Source organism: Lissotriton helveticus, chromosome 1_1 (genome assembly GCF_964261635.1).
Source record: "Lissotriton helveticus chromosome 1_1, aLisHel1.1, whole genome shotgun sequence".
Lineage (NCBI taxonomy): Eukaryota > Metazoa > Chordata > Amphibia > Caudata > Salamandridae > Lissotriton > Lissotriton helveticus.
In genome coordinates this window covers 1,152,967,573-1,152,989,591 of record NC_136057.1, presented here as the reverse complement: position 1 = coordinate 1,152,989,591, position 22,019 = coordinate 1,152,967,573, and the positions used below count along the sequence as shown (strand labels likewise).

Sequence of the window (22,019 nt, the reverse complement as noted above, 5' to 3'; positions counted from 1 at the left end):
CCTAGGTGCAGAAGTGAAGGCGAGTGGATTGGCCCGACCCTCTTGAGTGCCCGGAGGGGGCCTCAGCGTTGGGGTGTCTGACTGAGGGGCAGGTGGACTCTGCCCCCTAACGCTTCTGTGCAGACCCCGAAGGTGAGAGGCAGACTCGAGCGCGCGCTCCCCTGCCATTTTGGCTCCTAGCACTGGGCGGCCTTGGGGATCCGGTCCCAGACTGTTCTGCGGAGGCTGAAGCCGACACTGAGACTCCCGATTCCCTGTGTGCTGCCAATTGAGAGGTATGAGGTGTACCTGGGAGGACCTGCCCAGGTAAGCTGCATTGTGGAACTGTGGGGAGTGCCGCGTGACGGGGCAAGGAACCACCATTCTCTGATCACAGCTCGGGGAGGCCTAGAGGTTCTGATCACCATCCCCCGGCACGGCGGGGGGCCTATGAGTGACTGATTAGGGGGCAAGCAGGCTTCACTTTCGGGCATCTGTGGGCGAGTCCCGATAACGCAGACAGAGGAGAAATCACGTCACTCTCTGGGGAGCTGCTGCGTGGGGCACCCTGGTGGGCTGAGAATTGGGGTGTAGCCCACACGCATCTCGATCACAGCCGCAGCCCTGGGCAGGATCGGTCAAGGTGAGCAGCGGCGAGAAGTGTTGGCATACCCTCTCTGGTTACCTTGCGTCTAACCTATTGTGTACAAGCAGTTAGGTGGGCTGCAGAAAACTTTGGGACTGGCGATGACACGCTCCAGAGGGGGCAAGACTGACGCGGCAGCGGCCCCCAGGGACAATTCTGTAGTGGCAATGTGGGGAAAGGCAGGGGCATCAGCGCCCGCGGAGGTAACACCACAGGCTACCGGAGACTCGATGCCAGTGACACAGGCATTTATGACGTCTTTCATGTCGGAGCTTAAAATGGAGATTGGCTCCCTACGCTCTGAGGTCCACACATGTGTCTGCGGGAGCTACGGAAGGAGGTTACGGACTTGGGAGACCGGGTGGACAGACTGGAGAAAACGGTGGATGCCCGCACGGAAGACCAAGAACACCTGTGGCAACGCCTAGCGGTGCTGGAGGAGCAAAACAGAGAGCTGCAGGTCAAGCAGGAAGATTTGGAGAACAGGAGCTGCCGGAACAACCTCCGCATCCACGGAGTTCCTCTCGGGGAAGAGGGGAAGGACATCCTGACGTACGTGGCACAACTCTTACATGAGGTCTGGGGTGATGAAGATGCCTCTCCGCCAGTCTTGGATCGCGCCCATCGGGTCTCTGGGCCCAGGGGGGGGGGGGGAGACCGGGGCTCATCCCAGACATCCTGACAAGGGTTCACTTTTTTGCGGAGAAGGAAGCCACCCAACGGGCAGCGCGGGGCAAACGGGACCTTAGCTATAAGGGACACAAGATACAGATCTTCCAAGACCTGGCGCCCAACACCCTGCGATGCCGGCGGGCCTTAAAGCCGGTGTCAGAGAAGCTGTGAGACATGGGCATCCCCTACCAATGGGGCCATCCCTTCACTCTTATTTTCCAGTGGGAAACCAAGCGAAAAGTGATACGGACATATACAGAGGCGGTACAGCTGCTTCGCCTACCGACGTCGCCGCTGACAAGCCCAGCTTGCCCACGGCGGCAGGAGCGGATCCCAGCCATACCAGCCTGGACTACGGTCCAACGTCATCGACGTTCACCTCGAATGGATGAACAGTCTGCTTCACAGGCCAAGCAGGACATTATTGCGCATATTAAGTCCCTTGAGGGAGATTGGGACGAGGCTGCCTCTCGCCCAGCAACTCCGTGAACACGTGGGCAGATATCTGCTATATTTTAGGATGCACGTCCCATGGAGAAAGCATCCCCCCCTTTTTTTTTTTCTTGGACTGCCGATCAAGGTCCCACCCAGATCTACACCCTGGTTCCTTTCTTTTAGGGTGGGGGCCGCCGGGGCTCCTCTCCAAGACGAACTTGAGACCGACCACACCCCTTCCCCTGCTGATTCCTGAGGGAGTGACATCCCTGGGCTTATCCGAACCCTAGGGTGTAGGATGCCCGGTGACGGGAACAGATGGACTTGGCCCGGTTGGCCACTGTTGGCTCACTACCCTTCTCCCCTGTATCTCTCTCTTCTCTGCCTTTCACTGCTTCCTTTCTCTTTCTTTCTCCCCTTCTCTGTCTGCGTGGGGTTGGGGGCTATGCGGCGGCGGCGCTTAGTGTGGGACGAGGAGGCTGACATTCCCTGCGATTGAGTGCCACTCCGAAACTGGGGTGGTGGAGGTGCAAGCTACTCCTATTAGGATTTTACTATGACAGCTACCTTGCCTAGTCCCTTAAAGGCTTTAACGCTTAATGTCAAAAGCCTGAATTCCCCCAATAAGCGGCGGCAAAAAAGGTGTTTCCTTCTGCAGCAGAGCCCCGACATCATATTTTTGAAGGAAACCCACCTCTTGCAGGCAGATAATGGGCGCATGGCACATCCTAGGTACCCCCTCCAATTTTGGGCTGCAGCAGACACCAAGATAGCTGGTGTAGCGATATTGTGCAGATCTGGCATCAGGCGGGGAGAGGCCAAACCCTTCAGGAGCGGGGATTGGCGCTTTCTCTCGTATAGATTATTTATTAATTTCCCATGCTCTGCTGTGCGACTTGTTGGGAGCCTCCATGTCTGATATCTCGCTATTGGATCATGCGCATGTCGAGCTGCTCTTGCAGGACCCGAACGCTTGCCCCGCTCGAGAGGTGAGGTGGCGTCTGCCGCCGGGCATTCTCCGGGATGCAACGTGCAGTATACAAAATCTTCTATAAAAATCCCTGCACAGTCAAAAGCATATAATGCCCCAAGGGGATGGGTTCAAGGAAGGGTAGTGGTGGGATAGTGAAGGTATGGGAATTACACATATTGGTCAATAGTACCCACATACTGGAAAGAAATAAATCAAATTTACATTACATAATCATGCCTCAACGTAAAAACACAAATTATATTTCATAAAAGAGGCTGAACACAAAGAGAAAATGTCGACGTTTCGACCCAGGTAAGTGCAGGCGTGTTTTAAGACCTTGCTATAGGGTCTTCATCAGGACGGGGGTAAGGAAAACGGGGCAATCAATCTGTCTGATATGTTCGTGTCATTAAAGTATCTAGAATGTCACTGGACACCAGGATTCAGATGTTAGTGATGTATCTTGTACAGAAGTGGTATTCTCGGCGTCTTATTATCGCAACCTGCAGGGGTAGACCCGCTGGCAGAAGTGGAAGGCTTTCGAAGCAACACAAAATTATGGTGTAGCGGGGAAATCATGTTCAAGGAAGCGCCTCGCAGTCTGCAGCCAGAGAACGGTACGAGTGAAGCACCACAGAGTTATGGCCGTAGCGGGGGATTCGTGTTCAAGGAAACGCCTCACAATCTGCAGCCAGAGAAGATACGAGCATATCAGGGATTTTCACAACGGCATCAAAACAGCACCTATCGGCTCCAGCGACAGTGCTAAAACCACTTACAGTTCTGTACACCAAACACTTGGCGAAGCGTCTGGACCCCCACATGCCGGGTCTTGTAGACCCGGACCAGGTCGGCTTCATTCGCAACCGGCAGGGAGCGGACAACGTGCGCAAAATCGCGCACCTAGTAGGGAAAGCACACCATTGGGGAATTCTGGCTTGACTTCTTTCGCTAGATGCGGAGAAGGCGTTTGACCGGGTGGACTGGACCTTCCTGCGGGCGGTCCTATGTAAGATTGGGTTGGGTCAGGGCATGATTACTCGGATCATGGCACCATATCTAGTCCTGCAGGCTAGGATCCGGATCAACGGACAGCTCTCGGCGCCGTTCACCATCCACAGGGGCACCAGACAGGGGTGTCCCCTCTCACCCTTACTATTTGCCCTAGTGGTAGAGCCACTGGCGGAGATGATCCGCCAGGCGCCCGACATACATGGTATCCCCATGGGTGGCTGTGAGAATAAGGTGGCGTTGTTCGCAGAAGATCTTACCCTTACCCTAACACGCCCCAGGGAGTCCCTACCTGCGCTCCACATAGCGCTGAACCTCTTCGAGCGGGCTTCTGGTCTCAAGATCAATCATAGCAAGTCCTGGGCTTTCAACCTCACCATTCCGAAGGAAGAGATTCCCCTCCTTCAGAAGCTAGTGCCATACCAGTGGGCCACCCAAGGCATCCGCTACCTCGGTCTCCAGGTAACTCCCTCCTTGAACACATGGACGCAAGTAAACTGGCGGGAATGTCGACGGTCGGTTCTTGAAGACTTGCGGAAGTGGAGACCCCTAGTGCTGTCGTGGCTGGGCAGACTCAATGCCATCAAAATGTCGATGCTCCCGATAGAGGGGAATCCGTCCTTCCCACCGGCGCATCATTCACGAGCCTTCGCCAAGTGGACACAGGGAGACTGTAGGGTGATTACTGATCTGTTCGAGGGGGGTAAGCTTAAATCCTTCGCTCAATGTAGAGAAGAGTTCCGTGTACCATTGGCGGCGAAGCTACAATATACTCAGCTGCGGCATTGGGTGACTGAAGAGGAAATGTACCAGGCGGCCGCATGCGCCTTCACCCCCTTTGAACGGTTGGTCCAAGATCCTGTTGAATCTAAGGTGCTTGTATCCCGGATTTATCAGATCTTCCAACATCAACAAACGCCGCCCTCCCATCCTTATCAGGGCAGATGGCAAGCACTGTCAGATGCGGAGATTACCCCCGCACAGTGGCGTAGGTTCTGGCAGGATATCCCCAAAGTGTACCGTGGCATCCCGCAGCGGGAAAACGCCTATAAGCTCATGACCCAGTGGTACTACACTCCCCAGCGTCTCCACAAGATGTTTCCCCCTTGTGTTGGAGGTGCCGATCTGCATCAGGGGATCTCATTCATATTTGGTGGACATGCCTGTCGTTGACTTTATTCTGGAAGGAAGTCCTTAGCCACATCAGGAGGGTGCTGGGGTTTCCTTTGCCTGAGACCACGAGCACAATCCTGCTAGGTGTTAAGCCTGCTGGCCTGAAGGCCCTCACCAGGAGCGATTGGACCTTGGCGCTCCAAATGTTAGGAGCGGCCAAACAGCTTATAGCCCTGAATTGGAAAAAAACTGAAGCTCCTCCAATCGCAGCCTGGTTTGTGCGCTTATGGCATGTTGTTGCAATGGAGCTTTTTACAGCACGGCTGCAGGCGCGTGACACCCACTTTAAGGCTGTTTGGCAACCCCTAGTCAAATACCTCTGTGCTACTGAACATGCGCGCCATGTGCCCACCAAGCTTAGGACGCTGCACCTTTTGAAGATGCCATCATCCCCCTGACCCGAGGAGATTGCTCCCATAGCTGCCCCCCTGCAATGCACCCCAATGCCGCCGACACTGGGTCGGACATATTGCCCTTCTTCCCCCTCCCCTGAACACGCTACTCTTACTCACGCCTTTCTGTCCCTCCTTCTCTCTCCTTGCTCACTTCTCTTTGTCTATTCTTTCCTCTTCTACCTCTATCACTTTTTGGGCCCTGGGACCCGATGGGTTGATTAATGAATTTGGACTAGTTGCCCGTTTGTCACGAAGGTGGGCCTTAAGAGTCTGGCCTCTCCACAGGACCAGCTGACACCACATTCTGCAATACGGAACGCGGCCGGCCCCTCAGGGGTTGTATACACAACACTGTGTATAGTCTAACTTTCTCCATAGACTCTTAGAGACCTGACGCACTGTCCAATCACGCGGCCGACCCTGGATAGGGTTGTAGGCTTACCGCTGTGTACCTAATATTCCTGTGGTGTGTGTTCTCGATGGAAAATAAAAAAGATTTGAAACAAAAAAGGTTTTAGATTGTAACTTAAGTGAACCAGACAATTTGTAGAACTACAATTCAAATTGTAGGGAACATTGAGAGGACTATCTCAATTATTTTTTGGGCTCCCTTAACCTTTGGGTATTCACATACGTTTGGAAATAGATTCATTACATCTGTGCTACTTCCACTGTAGAAAACGTGTTTTATATTTTGTTTCCAAGCTGTTTGTGGTAAATTAGGCAAGGGGGAATGCAATGATGGAAATAATGCTTTTCCTGAAGTAAGGGAATGGAATTTGTTTGAAAAATTGTAACCATATGCAGTGTATGGAACACTAGAGGTTAGGAAAATAGGCGCAAGTCACTAAAGTCCATAATTAACATACCATCAGAAGCATAAATTATAAATCAAAAAATGTATGACTGAATTGTTGCACTTACTGTTGTAAGGCCCTGCAAATCCATGTTCGTTAAAAGATTTTGCCCAGTACAAGTCGTAGTTAACGATAACAATGCCCAAGCAGCAGTAGTACTCTCATTGATTGCCATTAGTATCACATACCCTGCTCTTACAAACTCTTACTCTTGCTCATATTTCTAAAATATGAATAAGTATTTGCTCAGACTTTTCGTTCCTCAGACGTTTTAGTACCATTTGCTTTTTGTGTTAATTTTTTTTCTAGCACTATTTAATGAGTTCAACAAGTTAGTTCAAACTTGCACTCTGTTCAGGTACTGAATGTTTCTTATTTAAAAATCTTTTTATTGAGTTTAAAGGTTACAATGATATAACCTTAGGCATAGAACACATCAGTTATGTAAATGCAACTAAAATGTTCACACTGCGTCAACGAGAGGACCTCCCCCAATATTATAATCCAAATCAGGTCAACTGTGGAGTAGTGTGGCTCACTGGTTAGAGGCGGCAGACCCGAGAGCAGAAGTCGGCCCGGGACCAGGGTTCAATTCCCGACGCGGCAGGGTCGTGGACCTTGGTCAGTGGACTCGATAATTCTCGCTTCGGTGCTTACTCTAATCAGGGATCACTCTGGGCATTAGCTTGCCTAATCTCCACAACGGCCCCACCAATTCCGGGGATGCCTGGCTCCACCTTGGGGACTCCCAGCAGGGACCATCCCACAGGGAAAGCCAGGACGGGTTCCCCAGAGTTATACAGCGCCGGGACGCCCCGTTGCTGGGGCAGCTGTGCGCTTTACAAGTATACTACATTTACATTCTTTTTAATGCCCATCATACCCATTATTAGAGTGTTGCCACCTGGGGCTCCATATAGGTGTATATTTCTTCGTGCATTCTCTTGCCTCTGTATTGATTCTTCTGCAGTGGCAGTTTTTCAGGCAACTTGACCATTCTCTCAAGTTGCTGAAGGTTCTTAACCTAGCAAATCATGATGTACAGTACTCCTTGTTCATACTGCAGAAACATATAACAACAATGCTTGTACTGTGTTGTATCTCACATATATTTTCAAGAACTCGAATATTGGAATACGCCAGTCTTTTTAGAACTGCACGTCAAATTTGAAAATAAATGTTTAGATGATCATTCTGTCACATTCGTCTGTATAAACCATTGTAAAGCATGTTGATACCATGTGGCAGAGTGTACTTTATAAAAATGCAAAAATAAATCGAAATTTTACAACAACAAAAAAAATGTCATTATACATTATTATTTTGTTTATAAGGGGGAAGATGCTGTAGTGTAACATTTTGCCCTTCCTTTATGATCATTACGTTATTATGCATCATTTCAGCGTGCGAGCATGCTCACTTGTTTATGTTCATATGTGCTGTCTTTCATACTGCCTCACGCTCTGCATTCCTTCTCCATGGTATTCAGCTACAGTTCATTCATACATAGCTTGGATTCCTTGTAGCCAGGACATGCAGAACATGGGCTCCTTAACCTGGGCGTAATAAACATACATATAAAGTTTATTGGAGACCCCTTCTTTTCTTCATTCTATCCCTATATTGAGTTGTCATTTAAATCTAAAACATATCCGAACAGATTATCACTGAGATAATGTATTGCATTGGTACGTTATTGGCAAGTATATAGCATGTAACACCGTTATACGGGTAGCGTAGAGCATGCAGTGGTCACAAATGTGCACTAATGCTCCTGTAGTTCTCTCTAGCCTGGTTTTCACGGCATGCTTTACTCCTCGCGATTGCATTTTAAATCACTCATTTCCGAGGCTCCCCTTGGCTGCTCTCAGTTGTAATATTGAATAACAGCGGTGGTATGACAGTCGCCTCAGCCCTCGCTGCGGTCTGCAGGTTCTTGGCACACATAAATCTTCATCTCCCAGCAGCAGACCTTTACTATCCGCCCAACCTGCTGCTGCCTCCCCTGAAGGGGAAGCATTGATTTCTACACACCACTTCATTTATTACATCATAAATCTTGCCCGGGACCGAGGTCCTTTTCGGAAAACCCATAGTGGTTTGTTTTCGCGCAGCAGTGCGGGGAATAGCTTTCCTGGGGAAGTCCACCGTCTGGCTGGATTGGAGACACACGGAGAAGCACTTTCTGGCAAGCTGGTGCGGACACCTCCGGGTTGCAGGCATGTTGGCAAGGATCACCTGAAACCCAGATGGAGCTGAATTTTCCACGTTTCCACCTGCATGAGGATTGAAACATTAATGGGGAGCACTGAGGCCCCGAGTTCGAGAAGCAAAGGAAGAAGGGAGCCCAGAGGCAGCGCTGTCCTCCCCTGCTGGAGGCCGTTCACTACTCGCCGCCGGACCTGCTGGGACCATGGACAGTGACTTCTCGGCGCACACGGCCTCGCTGCCGGGCCTGCCCAGGCGGGAATCACTGGAGCTGCCCGGGGAGCGCAGGAACAGGCGGGCCCAGTCCCCGCGCAGGTCCAGCGTAGCAGCTTGCTACGCGCAGCAGGGGCTGCCACAGTACACCCTGCGCAGGACGGACTCCCTGAGCGGGCTGCCCGCCTACCCCGAGCAGCCAGCCAAGAGGACCCCGCGGCAGAGCGACCCCGAGGCCTGCCCCCAGGCGCTGCCCACCCTCCCCCGCGGGCCTCCGCGCAGGGCGGGCGGCGCCGTGGCCCTGCTCAAGCTCTCCCTCATGGCCTTCAGCTTCGTGTTCTGGGCCGCGGGTCTGGGGCTCCTCAGCGCCGGCCTCTGGGCGCACCTCTCGCTCTCGGGCTACCTGCTGCTCTCCACCAACAGCTACCCCAACGCGCCCGCCATCTTGCTGGCCGCCGGGGTGGCGCTGCTGCTCTGGGGGGCCCTGGGCTGCTACGCCGCCGTCACCGAGCGCCGCCGCCTGCTCCGCGCCTTCGGCCTCTTCCAGGCGGCGGCGCTGGCGGCCGGGGCGGGCGCGGGCCTGTCCGCGCTCTTCTACCGCCGGGACATCGCTGAGGGCTTCCGCGGAGGCCTGCGGGAGGCGCTGCGCACCTACGACGAGCACGAGGAGCGCGCCGAGGCGCTGGACGCCCTGCAGAGGGCGCTGCGCTGCTGCGGCGTGGACAGCTACGGCGACTGGCAGGGCACGGCCTGGGCCCGGGAGCAGCAGCAGGCGCTGGGGGGCTCCGCGGGGGCTGGCAACGGCTCGGTGCCGGCCAGCTGCTGCCGCAGGCGGCGTAGCTGCCGCCACAGCCCGCTGCCCCCTCCAGACGAGGAGGCCGAGCTGGGCGGGATCCACCGCGAGGGCTGCTTCAGGAAGGTGCACGACTTCGTCAGCGACAACATGTTCTACATCGCCACCACCGCCCTGGGGCTGGCCTTTGTCCAGGTGGTGGGCATTGTGCTCGCCTGCCTCCTGGCCTCCAGGATCCGGGCTGCCGCGGCTCCACCGCCAGGAGGCGCTAGATGAGCATAGAGGGCAAAATGCGTCTTCCACCATGCCAACTACTTCTCACGCAATAAGCGTGTGTCTCAAGCAGATAAAAGAAGCCTAATTAAGCGTTAGTGTCTCACCTTGGAGCACAGACTTGCCTTGGCTATTCATTTTGGCTTTGATTGACTTAAGACATCGAATCGTCTGTTTTCTATTGGACAGTTGACCATGTGCCTCTTTGAATTGTGATTTTTTTTTTAAAAACCTTGACAGTAGACCCAACACCTTCTGTTCCCATTTTTGGAACCTTTAGGACTGAGAGATAGCTGAAACATTGAGACGAAGAGAGATGAGCATGCCCATGCTTGGATATAGGAAACCATCCAACACCCTGAGACCACGTTTGACCTTCAATCAAGTATGTCGCTGATGTGCTAGCAGGGAATGTAATTAAATAGAAAATAACAGGGCAGAAAAAAGTCGGACCTTTTGGAAAGTCCAGTTGAACCCCTGCTGCAGTGCTCCAAACTTTATTAGTGAGCACATTGCCAAGGAATATAATACATTATGATTCAATACCCCTTTGTGGGGTATGGTAGTTAGCTCACACAAGGTGCCCTAATTTTGAAAGCCCTCTGCAAAGCAGAAAGATGTACCAGTTAGTAATCACTGTGCACACAACTTTTTTTTTTGCTTTTTCCTGCAAGTTTTTGCTGTCCTCTGCCCATGTTTAATATACGCATGGCCACTGGAATTAGATGAATCTGCAACCTCGTTGTTTTATGGGTATTTATGGATTCTCTTAATTCATCATGTGCTGCACATTTACCAGCTTAAAAACATGTTACATGTTTATATCCAGACAGACCAAAAGTTTGCAAAAAAGGGCTCATGTGGTAGAACACAGTTACTAACACCTTGCAAAAATGAATAATTAATTTCGCATATTTAGACTCAGAGGTAAAAAAATATAAATATAACACATTTAAACGGTCATTAACTTACAATATTTATTTTTAATGAAACATTTGTTGCATTGTTCTTAAATTTAATGTCTGGATTCCTTAAAATAATGCAACTCTTGTTACCACCATCTCAGGCCCTAAGTCAAATAAATAGTTATATGCCCGCCACACGGTTCTACTACCCACGCAAACTAACAAAGGAATCAGAAATTTCTTTGAGGTTAGCAAAGAAACTATGCATAACAGTAGGATATGATGCATCATGACAGGGATTCTACATGCACAAATTCATTAATATGGATGACCAGCCCTAAGTTCCCACTATTTTAATAACAATCCCATCCAAAATAGCACAAGCAACCTACACAATGTAAGACTTGGCGAACTTAAGGTATAATTGCACCAGAATTAACCATGTCTTTGTAAAGCTTGAGTAATGAACTTTTACTTTAAATTAATTCTCTGTTGGCAGTAAAAGAAATGTAAATTTATGTTTGGCATTTTTTTATCAACTACTACCACTTCCTTTCAGTTTAGAATTATGGGGTTGAAATTCCAATCACATGAGGCTAATAAGTTATTATGTTCTGCCTCCCACATGTAGCAGATTTGAGTTCAAATGCTCAGACATCTCAGGTATTTGTCAACAACAGACCTGATCACCTGCCTTGATAAAGATGCAAGAAACGTAACACTTAGTACTTTACACTTCTATTTCAAGGAGTATAATCCAAACCTTAGGCAAAGTGCTTCAACAACTACGGGTAGGAGCAAGTCAATAAGCCATTCTAGCTACCTTTTGTTCAAGCACCTTCACATTTAGTAATATTTTATCCTAGGCATTTATAATGAGAGACTTTCTGAAGCATAGACTATTTTTATTTCCATCATACAGTAGGTTTCTTGTGCCCTGTATGCATTGTATATGTTTTCTCAACATTGATAGTTAAACTGTTTTTGTTACAATAACGGGCCAATGCATCTGTCCCTAAAGGCTGGCTGCCATGCTATCGGATATCACTAGTTCATAATCATTTGACAATATATCTATTAACCTTATCAATCTTAGTGGGCTATCATCTTGAGCTCTTCAGATAAGTGGGAAGATCACTCCAGAATAGGGAGAGTAAAAGAGAGCAAGGACCCAACCTTGGCTGAACCCCTTTTGAATTTCTGTTCTCGCCGTACTCTCATCAGTGTTTTCCCCATAAACCTGAGCCCAGGCTCTTAAATGTAAGGCTACAGGCAGTGAGAGCAAACCTGCATGCATTCCCATGCTAACTTACCTGGTCTATAATATATGGCTGTTCACTGAATCAAATGTGGATGTAAAATCAATGAAGCAAAATGCAAGGGGGCATGTGTACGTGTACAGATGGGATGCAATGTACTTGGCCCTAGGTGAAACCCAGTTATTAGGGACAAAATTATTGTGTGCAGTCTTTTCTTTCAACACCTTTAGTATTACACTATAAAAAATCTTTGAAAACCAATCCAGCAAGGCAATAAACTGATATGATGTTGGATCTTGAGTTACCGTTTTTAAACATTGGGCATATTAACAAGCTAATCCAGTTTACAGGAAAAGTATCTGATGTAGCTCTATGAGTAAAATATGGACAGAGAAACCAGCTCATACGTTCGAATTTAACATGTAGGTAACGTATACTTTTGAGTATTTACACTTTTGAATACGTTTACTGCCTTTTGGCTATTCACAAAATCTGAACGTAAATTTACTTCAAAAGTGTAACTTACATGTATCAATCAATTTGAAGGGCCTTGGGTCTATTCATAAACTATAGGGGCTATTCACAAAGGTAACATACACTTTTGAGTAATTTACATCTATAATTTACTCTTACACCTTTGTGTATATTTACTGCTTTTACTTATCCACAAAATCTATATGGAAATTACTCAAAAGTGTAAGTTACCTTTGTGAACAGCCCACAGCTTGTAAATTTACACTTGGATTTTGTGATTACCCAAAAAACAGTAAACTTACTCAAAGTATAAGTTACCCAAAAAGCTAAAATACCTTTTTAGGCCCTGTATTTGGAATGCCACCTGGCATCATTGCCCAGATAGATCTAGATTGCCTGAGCATGATCTCAATATAACTGGCTGTGAACAGCTGCTCTAAAATACTCTTGTGGGTAACCTAATTCAGCGACTAAAAGGTACTCCCCACATGGGTCCGCATAGTGTCCCCACATAACAGTCCAAAACGCTAGCTGTAATCTGTGGACATCTTGATGACAAATTATATATAAACCCACCCACTACTAATTTCCAGAAATCCTTCACATCCCTAGACGTGAAAGTTCTTCTCATGAACTGCCAAGCCAGCTTAATAACAAATGTTAGCAGGTCACTTTTAATCTGTTGATGGCTGTATCCCAGTACCAAAGAGTTTAACATATAGCACAGGTAGTATTAATGCTCCCAATTAAGGCTATTGTCTGCAGCATGAACACATCCTTTTATTCTTAGATGTAATTTGTATTGTTGATATAATGATTTCTTATTTGTTATGAAAATGTTTTATTTCCTTAGTTGTGCATGTTTATGCTGCCCCACGGGCACTGTTCTGAAAGCATTACCTATTTAATGATGACTCTCAGTTTAGAAAATCCCACACAGTTATTCAGGTCTGATGCTTTGAATCTTCAAATACCTCCTAGTGAAAACAGATAATACATAAACCATTGTTTTCATGGCTCTTTTTTAATGGAAAGAGGTAATTCAAAAGGTCCATAGACGTGGACATAGAATACAATCAACTGAAGGCATATTTTTAAAATTTGTTTCGGAAAAACAGGATAAAATAGGAATATTTTTACAACAAAAACCAAGACATGTATGTTTCTGTTTTTTTTGCTGAATGCACCGTTTTATGTATCGTACAATCTATTCTACTCTGGGAGATTGAAAGAACAGGGTTAATCAAATGACGTTCCTGTGCTTTCATGCATGACAAAAACATTCTTAGATTCTGAATAACATATTAAAAAGAATCAGTTGAATGTGTTTCTTTTTCACTGCTAAGAAACCTTTGTGTATCTTGTTTAGCACTGGGATCCGTTCTGTTGCAATGTGTGTTAAAATATGAATATAGCTAGGTAATAATGACACAAAATGTTCCACACAATAATATTGCATACATTTCCTTTCCTTGCAGCAAAATGTATTCAACCCTGCTTCATAATTTGATTACCCCAGCTGCATAATTCCAGTGGCACTGCGTTTGGAGCATTTAGCCAACATCGCACTCCTGGAAAATTATCAAATGCTTAATTTTGTGATTGCTCTAGACTTGATTATTAGACTGGTGGGAAGCGTGCAAAGTGCTTTCTTTTAAAGATGTAGCCACAAGCCCCTGTTGCATGTGACTTTGTTAGAGGTCATATAATAGACATTGAGGGTTGAAAAGGGAGTACAGTTTCGAAATCACAATGAATATTTTTATAGTGGCATAATTTTCCTTATTGTAATTTCCCACCCATGAGCTACTCACAGCTTTAAGGCAGAAGCAATAGGTATCTGCTCAGTTTGACTGAGAAACAGGGACGTCTTCACAGTGTTTTCTAGAGAGTACACAGCTAGATCAGGTGTGCGTGTGATGTGTTTTCTAATAGATTACATTCTTAGGGATTTACAACAGTTGGTAGCATGGGGAAACGCATTACCTGTTTAGCTTCCTGGTATTATTAGCTCAAGGACACATTCAATAGACTCCTTTGTTTGGGATTGAAATGTGGCCAGTCTCTGAATTTGATCAGCTCGTCTCTTTAATCAAAGGAGTGTGTAAAATATGTTCAAGTTGTTTTGTGAATTTGAGTATGTGCTTTGTGTACTGTCGTAATTTCAGTCGCACAAGCTTCTTCTGCAGAAATGTTTACAACATATTTAATTCACACCTACCAAAATATCTAATATCAACAAAAGTGTGCAAATCCAAAATTAAGAACCTGCGGCTCTACATATAGGCGCCAGATTTTGAATCGTAGATGAACGTGGTCATAGACTAATAAGGATAATATTTTGGCAGGCAAGTTCTGCATCATTCATTTGTAGATATTTTGGTATGAATTAAAGCAGGATTGCCCAGTGTAGCTCCAGGAAGGCTGTGCCCATGCTAGTTTTCAGGAGAACCACGGACTATATGAATAATTTAATTTAAATTGTTTTTCTGTAAATGTAGCTTACATGGTTATCCTGAAAATACAGAATAGATTCAGCCCTCCAGACTCTATGTTGGACACTTCTGTATTTAAGGCAAGTGGGCATTAGTGCAGTGAACATTTTTCATACAAGTATTTATGAAGCTAATATTTTTGTTTTCGAAATTGTGACTAGTATATTTATGGTCTTTTGCACCTATAACTTCTTCACATGTATTTTAATTTGTCAGTGCATGATATAAATGGGGCAACTGTTTTAAAAATGAGTCCTTGTAGTGTCACATCACAGAGAAGGACAGTTACAAGAGTGCTTATGTCTAAACGTATATGTCATCTTGAAAACTTTTTTCATATGGTGTATAATATTGCATGTTTTTTAGTCTTAAGTGTGGTAAATAATAGATGTTACTATCAACTTGTTTAATGGTACTCATTTCACCTGCTAACCCAAGTACAGAAAAGCATGCATGATTGTCAGGAACATCTAGGGATATATTATCCATATTATCGAAGGTGTGTTTGCCCTCTTTTTGTGCTTGCGGGCCACTTTGGTATTAGAGAAAGAACCGCAGATAGTTGTGCAGCCCCTTCTGTAATAATAACTGTGCCGGTGATACATGAGTGCTAACATGAACTCTGATTGGGCATTCCCTCATTGGGGGGAGGACCCAAGCAAATTATATATTTTTCCTTTGCCTTCAACTCGTATTATACACAAAGTTAAAGAGGCTGCGAGGGGGAGCCCTAATTGTGCGAAACATAGATTGGCAGACAGTCAAGGCATCTCTTGGAAGGGGGGAGGGTCGTATGAACCCTTAAGACATCCCTCTGAAGGCAGGTGTGGCCACTCACTGCACCTGCCTGCAGGAGAATCTCCTCCATCTTTGAAATGTAGATTAGGTTGCCACCTTGGCTTTGGAAAGATGACTGGCTGCTTCAGAAACTCAGTCTTCATCTCACTAATGCCCAGTTCCCATTGCTGGCATGGATTCGCGCCTGCACTAGGATCAGAGCATTCATTGTGATTAAGGGCATTCAGTTAAAGGCTCACCACGGCGTAGACCAACGTGTACCCTATCTGTATCATGGGTCCTAGAGGTACATAGCCTGTACTATTGCAGGGATGCAAAGTACATTAAATATGCAAAATTATTTTCCATGTGTGCTGTCACATTCTAACATGTTTTCTTGAAAGCTGTTGGTTGAACTTATCGAGCATCTGTGCATTTGCTGCAATACCTAAAAAGCAGTAGAATGCTTTTTTTTCTGCATGGCCAGTATGCAAAAAGGTGGTGCAATATGTAATTACATCGGTGCAATGTTCTCTTTTACAAGAGTAATTGTTCATAAATTGGTCCATACTGAATATTTGAGTCATTTCTAAAGAATAAAACTTTGATACTTTTTATACGTTTCCTGTATCACTTTGTTATAAAGGGTGATTGTGGTAAAGAAACTATTTGTTATTTGACGAGGAGAGACGTCTCTATAACCAATTTGTTGACCTACCAAAGATGTATTCGACTTAATAGTTTTGCACAGAAAGAAGCCTACCGATTTTCAAAATGTATACCACTGATCACTTTCAGTTTTATGGCAAGGAAATATTTTTGCCGCACTGCCTACTACGATGCGCAGTAGAAAAACATTTCCTGCAATCACATACACACGATGCACCCTAATGCAGCCATTCATTAAATGTTGTCTCTCTGTGTGAGAAGCTGGGTTTCTCTTGCCGTAACCCCCCACTTTTTACCAGAGTACTGATGCACTTTTGATTTGATGTGCCCCGGGTCCCTGCCAATCAGGTTCCCAGGGTCTGTGTTCTTTCCCCAAAACTAAACAAAACCCAATTTGCATCTCTGGCCACAGGGCAGCCCTGGTAAATGGTACCACAGGTCCCCAGGGCACTGTGACCAGGGAATACATTTAAGGGCTGCAGTACTTATTGTGCCACCCTTAGAGGCTCTGTACCATTACACTCACACACTTCCTTTGCAGGATACGTGTCTTATTGCAGAACAAAGTGAAGAGTTGAAATGGCACACATCCGTGCCCTGGCACAGATCAGCCACCGGTCTAGCTGGGTGTCCTACACCAGTGGTGAGGGTACAGGTGCATTAGCCCTGTACTCCTACAGTGTCTATGTCCATCCATAGACGTTGTAAGTGCAGTGCTGCCCTTAGGAGTATATGGTGCTGGGAGTTTGTCATTATGAACTCCACAACACCATAATGGCTGCACTGAAAACGGAGAAGTTTGGTATCAAACCTCTCAGCACATTGAACCCACACTGATGCCAGTGTGGGATTTAATGAAAAATGCACACAGAGGGCATCTTAGAGATGCCCCCTGAAAAATGACCTACCACTATTGTCCAGGGTGAGTGGCTACTTTCAGCTGCTACCACCAGACATGTTTCTGGACCCCTGGATCGAGAGCCTTCTATTTTTGGGGGCCTGAAACAATGCACATCCTGGGACGAGGTGCTAAGCCTCCTCCCCCAGGATTGACAGGGTACACGAAGGGCAAGCTTCAAAGGCTTACCACCTTTGTGAGCTTCCCCAGGCCACTTGCTGCTTTCGGCAACTGGTCCCCACTGGTTCTGACCCCTACTTAGGGCACGAGAACCAGCAGGAAAAACAAGCGAGAAAATGAAGTGTGCCCACCTCTTCCATCTTCACCCCTCAGGTGGGGGTGGCAAGGTGAAGCACAATTCTCAGGCCCCGGCATCTTGCGGATGGGGGGACCCAGCCAACCAGTGAAGGCTTATGCCCCCCTCCCATTGGTCCCAACCTTTTTACCTACCTGTAACACCCCTAACCCCTGAACCTTGCTTCTTCAGACAAGAATCTGCAAGACTAAAAGAAAAAGGACCGAACAGCCACGCCAAAGCTAACAAGAGGAGGACGCCCACAGATTTTCCCCCAGCCCTACCGGCCTGTCCCCACCTCGAATCTGCTCCACCGAAATCCCGGTGTGTACTGCAGCCAGCAACCTCGAGAAACCCGGAGGACCTGCCTGCCTTCAATCCCAAATATTCTGTCTCCCGTGAACACAGGATTTGTTCCAACGCTAGACTCCAGCTCCTCAAGGATCAGCGAGTTTACACCACTCTGCACCCGACGCCCATGGCCCGAGTTCGAGTGGCCCAACACCAAGAGGAGGTCTCCCCGGCAATCCTGACCCGAGATCCGGCGAACCCTGACCTGCCTCAAGCCTCTAGCTGAAGCCTGCAGCCTCAAACAGGAAGGTCCCCCCAACCGCGACCAGGAGCTGGTAAGAAGATCCAACCCTAAAAGGCCCCCCTGTACCCGACGCCAAACTGGTACCTAACCAACACCCAACATCACAACTTACCTCTTCAAGTGGTGGTCGTACCCAGAAGACCTTCGTCGCTGAGCCTGCACTTCTGATGCCAAAACAGCACTTTGCACCAAGCCACCCCAGTGCCGCTGAGGGTGCAACTTTTGTGCTGGCTTAAACCCCCATTTGCCCTGAGCCTAAGTCCAGGTGCTTTGCTCCCACAACCCAGTGGCCAGCCACCAACTGGAGGCCCCCTGTCCCCCGTTGTATAACATTGGGCCTCAGCACTCTGCCCCCGGCCGCCCTAGTGACGCTGAGGGTGTAACAAGAATACATCCTAGACCCCGAGGGACCCCTGAGTCTAACCCCAGAACACCAACTCCCACAACAAAGTACTTACCTTTAAACTGAGAACACTATTTTCCTCTATAGGATAACATTGACTATGAAAAGTTACTAAATGTGGAGTTGGAATCAATCAATCAATCAATCAATCATGCCATTTGTATAGCGCACTACTCACCCGGGAGGGTCTCAAGGCGCTTGGGGGGAGGGGTATGCTACTGCTCGAACAGCCAGGTCTTGAGTTGTTTCCTGGAAAACATAAAGTAATTCTTTAAAATTATGCTAACTAACAAAAACGATTTTACTTACCTGTTTACAGGAAATGTCCCAGTGTAGTGTCCAGATGTACTACACTGTGTAAGAAAAGTAATCTCAAAAGTAACTTACCTGTAATTTTTACTAAAAATCCTTTACAAAGTATATGTACTGTATTCTGAAAAGCATTTCATTTCATTATCAGTAACACTACTGTAAACAAATCAAAGTACTTTTACATTTGCAATCCAAACTGTATTACAACTGTATATTTACTGCAAAGTATGTATCACTTACCTGTGCCAGGCTTGCTTGGTTCTAGGAAATAAAATACCTTAAAGAATATTTTTATACAAAAACAATTGGTCTGAAGTTCAGTCTTTGAGTGTGTGAATTCTTTTGCTGACTGAGTGTTTACAACAAATGCTTAACACTGTCCTCTGATGAAGCCTTACTGCTCGACCACACTACCCCAAATAGAGAGTGAGGTGCTATCTACTTTACCTCTGCCTACCTTTTGGGTTTCACTGGACTCTGTGCACACTATACCTCACTTTGGTATAGTATATACAGAGCCAGCTTCCTACACTCTGTAAGTAAAGGGCCAATTTATATCTTGGCAGTAACAGAGTATCTATACCACCACGGTAATAGCCGGCCTGTCAAATATAAATGTGGGCGTCCTTAGATTGAGGCACAGGGAAGACTACTCCCTCTCTGCCGTGAGTAAACCCCTTGGATGGCCCTGCATAGTAAGGACCATCAGAGCCAGACCTTTAATGCCACCCATCTAATTTAAGTGGATGGCATTCAAGTTTAGTTTCACTGCCCATTGGTAAGAGGCAGTTAAAACTGCTAAATGCTCCCCTCGCCATGGGAGAGAATTAGCATTGCGAGGGTAGCATTTTATTTACATTTTCAAAGAGAACATCGTGCTTCAGGATTTTCTTTTTGAAAATAAAAATAAAACTGTTGGGTGCAGTGCTCTGTCATGTCGACGCAGCCCTGCACCTAACTGTAAACAGCATTGACTTGACGGCGGTTTCTGCCAATGTTTTAGGAATGACTGCCAGCTTGTGGGTCATTAAGGGCCAGATGTAGGTAATTCCTATTTACCGATTCATAAATACCGAATTTTACCGATTCGGTATTTATGAATCGGTAAATATGAAGGTGGGAGATGTAGGTAATTCTTAAATTTGAATTACCGAATCATTAACAATACCGAATCGGTATTGCCTATTGATTCCTATGGGCCTTGAAGCCCATAGGAATCAATGGGCAATAACGATTCGGTATTTACCGAATCAGTAAATGCCGAATCCTGCAAGGGTGCAGGGGGTGTCACTTTGACGCCCTCTAGCACCCCAAATACAGGCATGTGTGCCATGTGGCACACAGACATGCCCTTAGGGCATGTCTGTGTGCCACATGGCACAGGTGTGCATGCACAGATTTGCATGCACACCTGAATTCGGTATTTTAACACCCAATAGGATTGGGTGGTAAAATACCGGCTCTTAAGGGCCTGTGGCACTCTCAGGAACGTCACCTACATGTAGAATTACCGAATCAGTAAAATTACCGATTCGGTATTTTACAGAATCTGTAAATTTACCGAATCGGTAAATTTACAGATTCTGTAAAATGCTGGCCCCTACATGTAGAATCCTAAATACCGGTCGGTAACGGCCGAATTCGGCCGTTACCGACTGGTATTTCCTCTCCTACATCTGGCCCTAAGTCCTTCACCAGGCCAATCGAGATTACTTCGCCTGCCAACAATTAAATCAGCCCCTAAGTTTTCAGTAGGGTGTGTTAGTAAGGAATTTTGGCCTTTTAAAATAGTAAGTCTATTTGTAGACATAAACTAACATGTTCCTTTCTTCCTGCAGATGACGATAGTCTCTGATGGAGGGTGTAAATACCAGGCCAAGAATTGGCTATTCACAATGAAAATACACATGGTAACTGCAGGGGATTGTATAAGACAAAAGATTGATGGGTTAGAATGCTACCCTGAGTGATTGGCAGTGGTTAGATGTATTGCAAGGATCCTGCCATCACCTTTTGTGTGTTTGATGTACTGCCCTAAGGGGCCAAGGGTATGTTCAGAAGTGGGTCCCTTGCTGACTGTCCCATGGAACTAAGCTACACCCCACTGAAGAGCCCCAATCAGGGCAAAAGCGGTCTTTGTATGCTTGAGTGCTGGTTCAGAGAGGACCTGGCTTGCCAATTTGGGCGGACTGTTCCCATCGGAGAAGGGTCAATACTTATTTGCATGTGGCTGGGTCTAATCTAAGGAGGCCTGGTAGGCAAAAGAACGATGGGTTAGAATGCTACCCCAGGCTATTGCCAGTGGTTAGACTTATTACAAGCATCCTCCCATCACCTTTTGTGTGCTTGATGTACCACCCTAATTGGCCATGGGTATGCCCATATGTGGGTCCCTTGCTCACTGTGCCTCCGAAACAAGCTACACCGGACAGAATAGCCCCAAACAAGGTAAAACTTGTCTTGGGTTGCTTGTGTTCCGGTTCAGAGAGGTTTTGATGGGCAAAAGAATAATAGGTTAGAATGCTACCCTGAGTGATTGCTAGTGATAAATGTATTACTAGCATCCTCCCACCTTGTGTGTGTTTGATGTTCAGAGTATAGTGCCATAGTGCCATAGTAAAGGAGGCCCTGGGCCAGCAGTGATAAAAAGCCTCAACCATCATGGTTGTGGTCCTGTAAGTCCTACTTGCGCCTTGGCCCCAAAATGAATTTTGTCAGTTAGTATTTTTGTTACTTTTTGAAATTTATGAAGCACAGCTGATTCCCAGAAAAAGGTGCAATACAGAGGAAAGAAAACAGCCTGGAGAGTTGAGAAAGCCAAGTTTTGATACAGGGAAGTAAAGATTTACTGTTTTTATGTCCGCATCTACTTACCTGTATGAATTATGGTTAAGATACGTATGTGTCAACTAACCCTCACATCAGTGTTGAAGTTGGTATCATGGATATAATATTATGTCAGGAGTGCGTTTTATCCCTCATATTGTGACATGCAACCATCAGCAGCCACATTCCCAGAGGGCAGTGGTTTAGGGAACTCCTGCTTAGCAGGTTTTTTTTTTGCAGGTCGAGAATGTATTTGCCTTCTCTAATGTTTCACAGCAGTGTTAATATAATTGATATTTGCTCCCTGTTATTGTTTAGTCTAAATCTTCCATTTAGATGTACTACAGGTTAGTCCTACACTGCTACCAGAAGAGGACAAACCATATGCTTCCAACACCGCTCAGACGTGCTATTAATGGCTGTCAAGGTGGCCCAAGAGCACTCAGCACTAACACAGCCTCCAAAGGAACACCTAAGACAAAA

At 46.7% G+C, this 22,019-nt stretch overlaps 1 protein-coding gene across 1 annotated transcript; it reads left to right on the top strand.

Annotated features, from left to right (window-relative positions):
• Window positions 1–7,069: 7,069 nt before the first annotated feature.
• On the top strand, window positions 7,070–16,115 carry LOC144821760 (tetraspanin-7-like). The gene has a single exon (XM_078678958.1). The coding sequence runs from the start codon at window positions 8,555–8,557 to the stop codon at window positions 9,629–9,631; it is 1,077 nt and encodes a 358-aa protein (XP_078535084.1). The 5' UTR covers window positions 7,070–8,554; the 3' UTR covers window positions 9,632–16,115.
• Window positions 16,116–22,019: the final 5,904 nt, after the last annotated feature.

Bases quoted from the DNA above. Each gene is read 5' to 3' on its own strand.
- LOC144821760 (XM_078678958.1), top strand. From the start codon at position 8,555: ATGGACAGTGACTTCTCGGCGCACACGGCCTCGCTGCCGGGCCTGCCC.